General features: G+C 35.7%; 1 protein-coding gene across 6 annotated transcripts in view; it reads right to left on the bottom strand.

The window, feature by feature from the left end:
- Positions 1–15,068, bottom strand: part of NPAS3 (neuronal PAS domain protein 3) — a 723,511-nt gene that overhangs the window by 15,003 nt on the left and 693,440 nt on the right. For all 6 annotated transcript variants that reach the window (XM_087723489.1, XM_087723456.1, XM_087723467.1 and 3 more), the window contains 2 exons: positions 12,152–12,345; positions 6,106–6,212 (listed from right to left, as the gene is read on the bottom strand). In XM_087723489.1, coding sequence (XP_087579615.1) covers positions 6,106–6,212; positions 12,152–12,345 — 301 coding nt within the window. The remainder of the gene's footprint in view (positions 1–6,105; positions 6,213–12,151; positions 12,346–15,068) is intronic.

The following is a 15,068-nucleotide window of genomic DNA, read 5'->3' as shown; positions in this document are numbered from 1 at the left end:
AGCTGATGAGAGCTAAATAGCTTGAAATAGATCTATACTAGTCTCCCTTTATTTATTTATCAGCACAAATATAACAAATGTAACAAAAAGGCAACAGTAAAAAATATTGGGTTTCTGTCTGGATGGTCTCTTGTGATGAGCCAAAGGACAGAGAATGGAAGTAGTGATCTTCCTCCCATATTTGGGCATACCAGGGTATATGTATGTATGTATGTATGTATGTATGTATGTATGTATGTGTGTGTGTGTGTGTATATATATATATATATATATATATATATATATATATATATATATATATATATATATATATATATATATATATATATATATACACACACACACACACACACACACACACACACACACACACACACATACTATAAAGCTAGGTGAGAATTTTAAATAAGGACATGTCTCTGTATAAAATGCATTTTAAATATTCTAGAACATTTATATTTTCTCATGTTCAATGAGTCTCATATCTTTCAAAGTGACACACCAGTTAATTATAAATATATTTCATTGGTTTTTATGGGCCTTATCCAAGTAAGACTAATTCTAGATTCAACCTAAAGTCCCTGATTTTAATGAATTAACTAAGCATGATTAAACTGAATTCAAACCATACAATATCTCATTTGACATGCTAACAGACACAAATATTGAAAATTAAGAAATTATATAACATAATGGGAATTAACTAATTTTTCTAACATTTTAATATTTTAACTGAGTTAGTTACTCTTTCATTGGTAAAGTTTAGACTTAATTTATGTTTATTCATTATTCTGTTTGTGAATTCTGGAAACATTGTAGAATGTTGAATTGGGACAAGGTAGTATCAGATTCAATTCCTCATTTTGCTGTGGAGGTCAGAGGGCAACTTTGGAACAGTCCCTATTTAGAGTTATATTCAAAGGCTGCATGACTGCAAGTTAGTTTTCACACACGTTTTGACTTCTCAGTCTGGTAGTCACCCATACCTTGGGAAATACATGGACATTGCTTCAGATGGCAAAATCTCTGGAGCTGGAAATGGTTTCAAGAACGTCTCATGATGCTTTTTGATTTGAGACTGCAGTAACGCAACATCTGGCATTACAGATCTATGTTAGAGCTGAATATATCAGGTTAATTGAACAGAGCAACTTTTTTGCCATTGCTCCTCCTGTAATGTATATTTGTTTTCAATTGTTGGGCTGGCTTTAAAGTTAGCATGTTCAAACACCATCTAAACACAAGGCACAGTATCAAATAATATCAAAGCAATCTCTTTTGCTTTGGTGATTATCATCAATGTGTACAACAGTTGACATTCATTTGTATATTTTAGCATTTCACAGAATGCTATACCTTGACTAGAATAAGTTTGATTTCTTTTATGATTGAGGATATTAAGCACTACAAAAGCACAGAAATTTCAGACTGATTAGGATTAGAATTCCTCTGTATCAAAAGGCTTTGTTTTTCTCCCTACAGTTTTACTAATTATGTGCTACTTGACTTTGTGTAATTTTTCCCTATTATGATAAGCAAAACTTGTGAAGTGAGATTTTGCCATTGAGAATGATCAGCTATTCCATCTATTTCAAATAGTAAATGTAAGATTATTAAAAGATATACATTCATTTAAATGTGTGTATCTGTGAGCGTCCATTCCTGTATCTATACACGCACAGAGGTATAACTTAAAAAGACTGGTTTTTTATCTTGGAAATTGAACCAGCAAACAGTAATAACTGAATAGAAATTTTCAAATGAATGTACACAAAAGCCATTGTGCATTTGTAACTGACTGCAGAGGGGGGGGGGAGTCTCAATATTGAAGAGCAAAATTCTTTTGAAAATGGGAAGCAGCATGAATAAAGTGATAGTAAAGCTGCTTTTTTTAAAAAAAATATCTGGATTGTTTCAGCTATTGGAAACTAAATTAGAGCATATAAGAGAGAATGCTCCCAAATGTAGTCATCAGAGACCTTTGCTTTATGGAAAACAAACTGCTCAGGCTGCTGTTCTTAAGGAATTGTATTTCTTATGGCTGTAAATCAAGTCCAGAAGAAATGGGATGACGTTTTCTGAGCAATAGCTGAGGGTGACAAGCATCTTTTTGTCAGTGTCAGGTTTATGAATTTAGACCTCAATTAAGATTCCAAAATGAAAAAGCACATACTATATCTGTAGCTACACAATCGAGTGACAGTTCCCAAAAGCAATATATATCCATTTTGAAAATCCTGGTATATCATCCTATATTTGTCCAGAAGTATATTCATGACATTCTCTAGAGGTCTTAACTCCTCTACGTCCTGCTTGGATTTCCAGTCAGAAAATGTTTGGTTATTCTTCAGTGAATGTTACTATTTTTTTTTCAATTAATTGAGGAGATATATGCTTCTATATTATGTGACAACCTTTTATTTTTTGAGTAGTAAATGGACTTGCTAAATCAAAACAAGGCAACAATGTCACCCAATACCCAAATAGGGTTAGAATAGTTTTTTTCATATATTAGTGGAAAGAAATATGTTTATTACTTTTTTTCCTCTTTTACTGATAATTGGTGTGCAGAATTAAAAGGAAGTTTAAGTGGACTTTTTACATGGAGTGGATGATAAGGCCCCAGTCTTCAAACAGCTTACTTCAAAGTAAATCCCAATTTATTTATGATTATCCAGTGGGAGCTCTTATTATTGAAATGAAACAACAGTGACATGCACAACCTCTGTTATATCAGGAAGAATTGAATGCAAACCAATTCTACTATTTGGACAGATAAATGTGGTGCTAGGAACATACAAATTATATTAGTGAAATGTCTCAAAGGCTTAGCAAAACATTTACGTTCCATCATAAGTAGCTGTATGTATACGTAGGCATCTGGAAAATCATACATCAAGCAATAATTAATACTGCAATTGTTAAAGCTATGCTATCACTTCTTTGAAAAAATAAGCACATTTATTTACACTCAGGATTTAAGATGGAGCTTCACTGGCAGATTGTATGTTGCTAGGGCTTTGCCAGTTACAGTACACAGAATAGAAGATGAACAATGAAAGTATATGACCATCAGCATAATATAAGCATTTAAAACACAGATTTAAAGACAATTACTGAAAACTTTATGTACTAAATATATAGGAAATGAGACCATTTACCATCCAATAGACAAAGATAGAAAATTTATAAATATTACCAAGAAAATGAATATTGGGAACATATGACAAGCAATGAGAAATATAAATTGCTTCAATTAATTATAAGATTTAAAACAAATGCAGAGATGGAAGATAATGCATGTACTGGCTAAAAAAATGTAAATATACAGTTCAGCAAAAATAGAATGTCTTTTTTTCAGACAATAACAGGAAAAGAACAAATAATGTTGATTATTGTCAACCTTTAGTAAGAGACACTATTAAAAGATGAGATAGACAGAAAGACAGACAGATACCATCCAGCTAACTATTTTTAGGCTTTCTGAACTAATGGGTATTTTTCTTTCTCAAATTGTTATCCTTATGATGTATTGCATTACAAATCCCAGAATTTCTAGATAATACAACTGCTGAGGCTTTTTTCTGTAAACGCATAGCCTTATTTTGGAGCACAGCCCATGTCAGCCTGAGAAAATAATAAGGAGCAAGCAGATGAGTCCTTCCATTGCTTGCAAAAGGAAGGAATTAATTTAGACGATGTTAAAGGCTGATTTACATTTCCTTTGAGCTGAATTGAGGGGGGGGGGAGGCTGCAGAGGATCCTCCAAATCCACAGATCCTTCTGGGACCTTCGTCCCTGACACCCAATTTCCTTTCCACCCACCCTTCTTTCTAGCTGCAGAGGCAAGTAGACAGACCGCTGGGGAAAATGATGTTAGATTTCTACCCTTTAATGTTGACTGACATTACTGCACGACTATTGGAAGAGTCAAGAAGAAGGATGGAGAGGGAACAACTGAGAGAGAAACCACCACAACATGAGGAGTCACCTTCTACTGCCTATACTATTGGAAGAGTCAAGAAGAAGGATGGAGAGGGAACAACTGAGAGAGAAACCACCACAACATGAGGAGTCACCTTCTACTGCCTATACTGTTCAAAAATGTTTTTCTTGTGGGGCTAAGGGACATATAGCTAGGTTCTGTAAAAGGGCAAAACAACAGAATGCCGGAAGAATGCTACTGTCAACTTAGCTATGTCTACTTTGGCTATGTCTAGCAATGCACCAGTAAACCATGACTTGTGGGTTGTTGATAGTGGAGCATTACAGTGCATTGCTAGAGATAGAAAAAGTTTTGTGAAAATGAACACGAGCAAGGAACATGTATTTTTGGCAAATGGATGGAAGGTGAAGGCGGCTGGTGAAGGTAATGCATGTTGTTCATTCCTAAAGGAGAAGTTACCAATGTTATATGTACCAATGTTATATGTGTATTTTATTGTTCTTATTATTTCCTTGTTTTGCTGTTTTGCCATTGAATATCTCAAGACAGGGGTTGTTTAGATAAATAAAGGAAATAAATAAATAAAATATAGAAATAGAAATACGAGCATAAATATAAGAAAGGTTAGAAAGAAATGGAGGCAAGATTGTTGGCTGCAAAAACTGGAGAATGGGCTTTTAAAAATACAGAAAATGTATGGAAAATGGTACCTTAATACTCTGATAGAAAGCATCACGAAAGGGGTTTAATGTAAACAGAGCATTGTAATACAGTCGTAGAGAACTATGATGTAGTCATAGTTATAACCTCATAATTCAGTGTGGAATGTAAAAACACAGACCATTAAATAAAACAGCAAGAAAAGATTTAACTTGAACATGGTCAAGTAAGAGAAACAGGATAGGTCTCAAAGTACTAAAATTATGAGAAATTCTTCTAATGCTAAAAAACCAATGGTCATTTATTTATTTATTAAATATTGTTTCTGATGAAAAATTGATTAGGAAGTATTACAGGTATTAACGAAGATAATTAGCTGTTAAGTAGGCTGGTTGGAAGCAGGGGTTATCAATTCCAATAATAAATCTAAATTCCATTAAAATCCTTTAAGTATATATACACACATCATTGATTCAGACTCTGATTTGACAATTCTGAAAATCTTTTGTTTTGCTGAATTCAGAAGCTGAATTGAAGTCTTTTATTTCCCAGAGTCAGCAATGATTTTTTTTACTTTGGCAGAATTGGATAAACTTTTCAGCAACAAGTTTCAGAGTGCACGATTAAACTATACTCAAACAGATTCAACAAAGTTTGTGACTAGGGGTTCTTTTCAAAATAGGAAATTGCTGAATTGTTTTTTTTTAAGGAAGATACTTATTACATTGGCAAAATTGCCTTTCCTAATGGAATCATGCTTTCATATTTCTTAAAGTATTTCTTGTTTCTAACAGATCATAATATTTGTTAGGAAATTGGTCTACATGGCAGAGTTAACCTTATCTAACAAGCTTTCAAGATTTCAGGGAGAAAGATCTGGGCTTAGTGGAAGACTTTAATCGGTAAAAAAATAATGCTATGTTTCCCATGCTTAACAATTGCAGTAGTTCTTTCTTTCCTCAGTGACCAGTTTGCATAATGGATAATTGAAGATCGTATCAAGGCAAAAGTATTTGCTTCCTAATGATAGCTGGACAAAACTGGGGACAATTTTGCTGCACTCTTTCCATCCTTAGATAGGACAATATTATTTTATTCTGTTGACCTCCTCTAACCACAATGGGTTTTGGGTCTATCCCCCATTAATGTAACTTTTAACATGTCAATACAATTAATTGCTTTATTTATGTTATGCTATGTCACATGAACAGATGGCTGTCCTGACTTCAATTTTTATTTCAAAACTTCTCATGCGCAAAAACAATCTCTCCACGTTGTGTGTGATCACAGTTACAGTTTGATTTGAACTTATCATGGCTTACATTTGAACATTCACTAATTGCCTTTACTGACAGAGGAAAATATGGATGTTATAACTGAATCATCTGGAAATAAAGGCAAAGAGAGAATACAGAGGTCCACAGATTGGAATACAAGAATTAGTTCAGTTGCACATTGTAACAGTAAAGTGGTATTTTTTATAAGAACAGAGTACTTACGGTCTAAATGACTGTGCCTGATCCCTTCCACATCTTCAGCATGAATGAAGTGGTAACATCTTTTCCCTACAATATCTACAGGGGTCAGATCCATGTAATCGCTAATCCTGTAAAGGAAAAATAAAGCCTATAAATCGAGAATGGAAGAAAATACAACAACAATGAAATGCTTTCCATTTTGATCTCAAATTTGTATATCTATCCTCAAAACCATCCTTTTTATCACAATTTTATATTATTTTGTTGTGTTGCCTCAGAAGGTAGAATTAACCCCAACCCATAATTTAGTTTTATCTACCAAGAATAAAACCCTAAATTTAATTCTAAAAAGAGAGACCTGTAGCCACTGGTGGATTATTTTAGAACCTCTTCTGTAGGTGTGGCCTGCTTTGTGGGAGTGGCTTGCCAGCCATGTGACTGGGTGGGAGTGGCTTGCCAGCCATGTGACTGGGTGGGCGTGGCTAATGTAAAATGTGGTGAAACTCACTTAACAACGCTCTTGCTTAACAACCAAAATGTTGGTTCAGGAACTCTGGCATTGAAGTGTGCAAGTCTTAAAGCTGTCAAGTTACAAGACCCTTGCACCCCTAACCCTTTACAAAAATACTCCAGAGACGTTCAAACTTGACAGCTTTAAGATTTAGATAGGACTCTTAGAGGCAGGCGGGGCTATTGGTGATCCAGCCAATCAGTGAGTGGTGGGCAGGGCAAGCGTGGTGCAGACGGGCGAGGGGAGGGAGCTGGAACCTGTTCTAAATGGCACAGTAGATTTGTGGAACCTCTTCTATAGAAGAGGTTAGAACTGGCAGGAACCCACACCTGCCTGTAGCCAATCTGTAGTATTCTTGCTATTTGTTTTCTTTTATGTGTGAGTGTGTGTATGCATGTATGTGAGTACGTTTTGATTATTGGTGATTATATGGACAAGTTGTAGCTGTTTTAGAACAATCCAGTTGTTTTAGAAGCATTTTCAGAAGTGGTTTAATGCTCTTTTTATTTGGTTGTGTTTACTTCCTAAGACTGAGATAGAATGACTGGCCCAAAATTAGCCAGTAATTCTAGTCTAGCATCTTAGGCCAGTTGGCTTCCTTTGTTCTCAAATAAACATGTCTGTAATAAAACCCAACTCAAGCTAAGATTCCCTCCCTCCCTCCCTCTGCTGAAGTCAATCCATTTGTTTTAACAAATGCAATCCCAAATTATCTATAGGTCCATATTTAACAACATCCACAAAGATAAGAAGAATTCCTTAAAATACAAAGCTCCTCATTAAAAGAGCAAGATAATTCAAGGTTATACAATAACATAAGAACATGTTATGCTTATGCAAAATGATTAGAGGCATCTTTCATTTCAGCAGATTGGTCCTCTATTGAGCATTTTCATGAAAAAAAACTCTTCAACTGTTTCCTGGCACAGAGTCCAAACTGACATTTCAAGCAATATAATTTAAATGCTGAGACATACAGATGCCTGAGGGTGTTATCTTTTTTAGTCTTATTCAGCTGGGAGCTCTGCTTTCACTCCTAGCTCTTTTAACTGGGACTTTGTGGTTTACACTGTGCAGAAACTTTAAAATCCTTTCAGTAGCCTTTCCTGCTCTATGCTCTGCTCTGCTTCTCTCTGTATGTGAGTTCCTCTTATTGATTGTCCAGATGTCAATGTCCTCAGGCATGTGTGTTAAAAAAAATCCTCTCAAATTGAAAATTGGAAGGGCGAATTAGCCTGGTCAGCTGGGTTCTTCCTTTTGTTTGGAAGATGTAACTCTTCGTTATGTTTTTAAAATGATGTTCTAACGCTCACAAAATGTATTGGGACTATATGAGGACCTTTTGTCACCCAGGTTCTGAGAAAATTCTTTGCAAGTTTGTTCTTGAGTTGCAGATGGGAAATACTGGGGATGAATTGGAGTTATTGGAGTACATGTAGGGTTCACACACTCCGAGGGATGGCATGGAGCTAGTCTCCAGAGTCACTCTGAGAGATAATAAGACCTTAATTCGATTTTAAAAAAATATAGCAAATTAGGGAGCTGCCTGTCAGGTTCCCTCTCTCCTCAAGAAAAATAAAAAAATGTGCTATTGCTAGTTTTTTCCTCCAAATTAGATAAATAGACTTTTCCCCCCATTTTGGAACTAAAGATAAAATGGAGATGTTGCTAATGGGGAGAGACAGATGTAAAGGATCAGAAGTTGGGAACAATCTGCATAATATCTAGGTAGGCTATACCTCCATTGTATTCCCTGTATTATGGAAAAGAGGCAGGACCTACTATATCCCTCTTCTATTCTCTGCAATACTCAAGGTTACTGTGTATAGAGTAGCGTCTTCGTATATACAAATTTTTTTAACCTGTGGTCTCTAAATAGGGTTTCCAAGGATAGATTTCAGGGGTCTGACAAATCAAGTACAAAAGATGGGTTTTTCTTCAATTTCCTTCCTATTACTTGAAAATTCTGAGGGGGAAAAATGTCAAATAATGATTTTAGAAACTGCTTATCCCCAAACAAGTATAGGCAAAATACTGTTCATTGGCAAGCAAAAAAATGGACATCTTTGTGGTGTTAGGACCTCTAGAAGAACTGATGATAGGAATTAAAGTTGATATCATGTTTCCCTGAAAATAAGACAGGGTCTTATTTTCTTTTGACTCCCGAAATAAGCTGTTGGCCTTATTTTCGAGGAGGTCTTATTATTTTTGAGGTGCAGGAAGCGGTGAGTGTGGTCACCTCATGGTTGCTGCTGTGTTGCAATATTTTCAGGGAGGGCTTATTTTGGGGGGAGGTCTTATTTTAGTACATGTGCTCGAAAGCCCAATTGGGCTTATTATATCGGAGGTCTTATTTTGGGGAAATAGGGTAGGAATTAAGGAAAATGTGTACTATCATTATGACTAGGAATATCTGTCTTTGTTTTCACCAAATCAGACTTAATTTTAAGATGCCAATTTAATTTTTCCAAGTATTGATTATAATTGCATTCATACAGACTGGCTATTATAATTTGGTTTAGTAATAATACTTGATGTTAAGTGGGTGAGGAAGTTGTGTGATTTCAAGTGTGGTATAAAGAAATCAATCTTGTACGTATGTGTTTAGATGCATTTTTCTAAGATGGGTGTCTCAAAGGAGTCCTTTATCTAAAAGAAGAACTGCTATTGCACACATTTTCTTCTCTTCTTGTTAACTAAATAACAGTTTTCTAGGTGAGAAGGGCTGTGTTGAAATACTGTGATATTGTATTATATATTTATATGATATACATACTTTTCATCATGCCTATAAAGATGATGGTCATAATTCTAGTACATGAATTCGGGATATTCTTGCATGTGATTAATATATTAATTTAGATTCTACTGTGTTAAGGCATTGTGACTCTGTGCACTTAACTGAACCAGTTGAAGATTGATATGATAACACTGACAATTCATTATAAATAGAGCTCCTGAGCATGTGATTTCATTCATTACACTGAGTTCTGCTGATTCACTGCTCATCTGTTTTCAGCACAGCCATTATCTGATCTGTTGCAAGCATGTAGAAAAGCCATTCATAAATGGCTGCATTGAATCTTTTTAAGGCAAGATGACACTTTTACAGGTTGAATGCTGAAAAGACTATACTTGTATTTAGATAACATTTATAGGGAATTAGAAAAAGGGGAGCAGGATTGTTGTTCCTCAAGTGAATGGATCTTGTGCCCATTGGTAAAGCTGCCAAATATGTATCTATTTTGAATGCATAGAATCGTTTACATGACCAAATACATGCATGTAGGTCAGGGATTGGAACCAAAGATACAACTTTCTCTTCTTTCCCTCAATAAGTATTCACTGTATTCGGCTGGTCATGAGAATAAGGTAATAGTTCATTTCACTGACTTCAGGCTCTCTTTAGAGAGGGAACTCGCCTTGCTAAAAGCTGATTTGCATTTTTACTAAGAAATGGAAAATGATTAATTTGGAGATTTCTAAATATGTTTTAAAGGTTTTATGCATTTTATGTTGGAAATCCTTACATTGGTGGCCTTGTAATAAACTGTAGTTTCTAGGCTTCCATCCTCTTGTCTGTTGACAAGTACATCTAAATTATCATTTTTAGATGTACTTCTCAATAGATAAAAGGAAGGGAGCCTAAGAACCACAGTTTATCACAAAGTCACCAACATTCCACACTTTCTGAATTCCAACAGCAACCATCCATTTCACACAAAAAGAATTGCATCAGAACACGATATGGCAGGGTCTGTAGTACCCAGCAAGCCAAGCAGCTGGAGAGCAGGTATTGACCTGAACAATTCAAGCAGAATGGGTACCCACAATCATTTGTCACAAAATGTCCGAGCAACACAGTGGGGAGAGAAAGGAAGAAATAAGACCACCCACATGGCATACCCTGCTATACATCAAAAACATTGCAGAACTTGTACAACGCAGCTTCTGAGATCTGCATGTGGCATCACACTCTGCTAGAGGCTACCATACGAGGACAAATTATGCATTGTGAAGATCGCTTGGAGGTGGGAGATACTTCCAATGTAATCTACTGAATCCCCTTGCATGGATTGTCCCCATGACTATGTAGGACAGATGGGGAGGAAGCTAACCACCAGATTGCAAGAACACATGCGAGTGGTCAGACGAGGAGACCCAAACTCATTGGTAGCCTCACACTGCAATAAACAAGGACACACATTCAATTTTGAAGCTATCAACATTGTTGGAGAAGCAGGCACAAAACAGCCAGGGAAGTGACTGAAGTCTAGGAATCAGGCCCCTCATTAGTTAACAGGAGTGCTGATTTACCACCAGCCTATCGAGTACTTAGAAGGCAAGGGCTGGGCAGCACAAGCTAATAACAGCTAATGATTTAAAAGCCAGGCATCAACATACCCCAATCAACATCTAAAAAGCCACTTACAACAGGCACTATAAATACCACATGCAGAACAGCACACGCACTACTAGAGAGAAGTTCCCTAAAGATGGGTTCCAGCAGGAATCTGAAAGCTCGGAAGACTAAACTTGGTCCTGGTGACTGACCCAGATTGGATCCTGCAACATTATCCTGTGACATCTATATTTGTCTTCATTCGTAAACAATTTTTGCTTTTACTAAAGACATTCCTATTACTCTGATATACCAGATTATCTTTTCAAGGACAATACTTCTGCTTTCATCAATATGATCAAACATACATATCCACTGACTTAAGGCTGTTTCTTGAAAGGTTCAGTAAACCAACAGATGTAGAATTTATTGGGCTAAACTGTTATTGCCAGAATTTTTGGTTTTAATAGGGAAAATAAAAGAAAGCATGTATGAAAAAAACTTAGTAATATTTTGCAACTGATTAAATTCAATTTAAAACATCTGAAGTAGATCCATATTCTCATTCTGTCCTGCCTGTTTCCATTTTTTTAAATTAAACTGAGCTGTGAACAAGAAAAAACAGTGTGGCATTTCCAAATTTGCAATCAGTACTAATATTTCTCACTGCCGCTTCCTACGAGTGGCAGTCAGAAACAGAGGATGGTTTTATTACTAAATCAGAGGAAATTAAAGATACCAGAAACATTCTGTTGGCTCCAAGGAAAAGATTCTCAGGACAACATTTAGTCTGCTTCAGGAGGAACTCTTAAATTATAGACAGTAGTATGTTTGTCTGAATAGAGGCTGCATACACTGTAGGGTGGGAGAAATAGATTCTTTATTTTCCTCATTCACTCTCATCTCTACTCTCCAGAGTATTAGCACTCCATTGTGGGAAATGCTAATCCGAAGAGTATCAGAGGAGTTTTGCAGTCAGAAAACTGACATTTAAATTGTGATTTTTCTTTCTAGTTAACTCCCCAGGCAACGATCAGTCAATCAGATTCCAGTTCAGTTTTCCAAATCTCAAAATGAAGCTCTCACTTTCTCCGTAGTGATCAGAGGAACACATACATCTGCATTATAATTATTGTCGTATGAAACAAATGCTCTAGTCCACATTTCAGCAGAGCATTCTGGAAGAACAAAATAAAATAGCCCAAATGCAATACCTATTTTCACAGTAAATAATATTGAGGTCCATGTTTACTCGAATAACAAACATGTGGCAGTCAATTCGGACTTCATTGATTGTAGGAGGGGGCAGGGCATGAGCAACGACAACAAGCCCCATGATTTGGCTCGGGACGGTCCGCCCGTGAGACAGCGACACTCTTAGTCGTAACCTTCCTGTTATATGGATCACCTGCAAAACAACAAAGAGTCAAAGCAATTCTTTCAGCAGACAGTATAATTTCTATACAGAGCACTTAACTCTGCCAGAATTGCATTTAGACACTGCCAGTATTTGTCTTAAACATATTAATACTGTCTGTGAACATGTCCTGAATGTTCTCTCTCATGCTAATAAAGAAAGAAGAACATAATAGCTCAATGTTTCAAATGCAGCACGTCTAAAAGCCAGAGGAGTTTTCAGTTACTGATGGTTAATTTTCAGAAGAACAAAATGTAATCTGGAAAGTTGAAAGAAAGACCTACTGTGTAAAGGGAGGCTGGGGAAAAAAATGACCCTTATTTGGAAATTATAACTCTATTCTAGTAATTCTATTGTGTTTAATAATAATTTCTAAGCTATATTTAATACACTAATAGCAAGTTAAATAAAAAATTACTGACATTGGTAAATAAGTTTTTGTGCTTTTGACCCAGCACACTGAATAATCAGGAACAAATCAGTATGTGCAAGAGTCAAATCAGGTTGAAGTTACAGAATTGTAGCATGGTATTTTTGGCCTGTGAGAACATAATTTTGTTTCATCCCCATAAACTGAATATTAGGCATAAGTAATTGGTATGTTTATTTATAGAGCAACCAATGGATCATAAATACGCACTCCAACTTTTATGTTTGAATGTGCCTTCAAGCCACTATTGACTCCTGGAGATTGCCTAGACTAGTCCCTGCAATTTTCATGGTGAGATTTCAGACTTTGTTTCCCCTTCTTGGTCTGAGAGAGTGCTTGGTCCAAGGTCACCCAGCTTTGTGCTGAAGGCAGGTGGACACAAAGAGTTTCCTGGTTTTTAACCTGGTGCCTTAACCATTACGCCAAACTTTCTCTTTTTTCTTCATTTAAAAATAAATAAATAAAGGAGGAATCATTATCCTGTTTCATACCTTGATTTATTACATATGAAAATACAAAACATGAGCATGGAATCAGAAGTCATACAAACGAAGTGTGAGAATCAAAGAAGGATAAGAGAACATTAGACCGGTACCATTCTCAAACATTAATTCAGTTTCAGTTCATATCACCTGCTATCCTACCCTTTTGTAGACCAATCCACTTTCACTGAGAGGTGTCAACTAACGAAAGATTCTTGGTGTGAATCAACGCAAGGTAGTACAGGCTTTTTCAGAACCATGGAATGGAAGAAGTATTTGCAAGCCAGTGTGCTGGGTTTAAAGCAGCTAAAAGGATCTGTAAATCATGGACGGATGAGGGTTTCTAAGTAGGAATAAGGAAGTGACTGCTATAATATGGGAAATTCTGAAAAAAAGATTATTAATGGGATGAATAGTGACAACCAAGTCAGTGACTGGCCTTGATTTAGGAGTTTCTTTCTTACGTAGCAGGTTGCCCCATTTTACAAATACCTACCTAATAAGCAGCGGGGTCAGAAACAGTGTGTACATCTGCAGCAAAAAAATTAGCAGAGGTAATAGCATTGTCTACTAAAAAGGTTTTTTGTTTGAATTATTTAAATTTTAAATTTTGGAATAATATTCTGCATATTCTGCCATTTTTATTACATAATGAAATGAATGCATACTTCCAGGTGAACATATGTCAGTTGAATGATGCATTTATTTTCTTAATGGTTGCTCCCTAACACTGACATTTGAATTCTAAAATTTATTGGGCTCCTGTGAGACTCTGAACTGGCAAAGATTCTATTTAACAACCTGGTCTTGAAAAATGCTTTATAGCCAAAGATCTTAAATGAACAGAAACTCTGTGTAAATTATACTGCCTTTAATAATTGCCCTAAAGGGCAACTTTTGCCAATCTGGTTCTTGTAAGGCCTGTTGGAAATCGAGCCAATATTGGTAGGAGAAGCTGCTCTACATAATTTTGTCAGGTTAATCTTTGGTCTTTCCCTAGTGCCAGAGTTTTATTGATTTTAACTATACTTGTCTTATATGATGAGATCAAATGGTGTCCACATTCAGATCCAGCTTTAAAAGTAAACACTACCGGATTGCAGCATAAATGAATTTTCTCATTTATAGTTTAATATAGGCCTACAAATTATGGAATGGTCACAATAATTATTTCATAAGTAGGATGTCATGTACTTTGCTGTATTTAATGAGAACATTGGGAGAATACAATAAAATTCAGGAATAAGCAAACTGGTGCTACAGGTGTTCCAGACCAACATGGATAATGGAAGGGGTTATGGGAGTTAGACTAAAACATTATAAAGTGACAAGGTTAAGCATAAGGTTTTTACTAGAGTTTGTCTTCACATAACTTTGTCACATGGCATGAAAAAGTTATAAACTTTAATAAAATGAACTGAAAGTCAGTGCACATGGCAAAATATGATAATATAATTTAAGACTAGTTTTGATTCTGTATTCAAATTTTCAAACTATTTTCAAATGAGATTACAATAATATCTGTACAAAAATTTCTGTACTGCATTAAGTGTGAAGTTAGGGGAACCTGGGGAAATTTGCTCAAGCTATTATCTCTATTCACATATTACCACAACTATTTATATGCCAAAACTGGTAATAAATACTTTAAGGTATATAGATGCTAGTTTATATCCTGCCTTCCCTTTAGGAACTCAAACAATTCTAGAGTTTGGAAAGCTGCAGACTTCAGACCTCTTTTCTCCAATACCCTCTGTGTCTTCATGACTTCTGCTCTGATTTAGCAACATGGTATTTCCTGT

Source organism: Thamnophis sirtalis, unplaced genomic scaffold (assembly GCF_051295495.1).
Source record: "Thamnophis sirtalis isolate CommonGarterSnake01/CBP01778 unplaced genomic scaffold, rThaSir2_p1.2 scaffold_1, whole genome shotgun sequence".
NCBI classification, from domain to species: Eukaryota; Metazoa; Chordata; class Lepidosauria; order Squamata; family Natricidae; genus Thamnophis; species Thamnophis sirtalis.
This window is presented reverse-complemented; position numbering and strand designations above follow the sequence as displayed.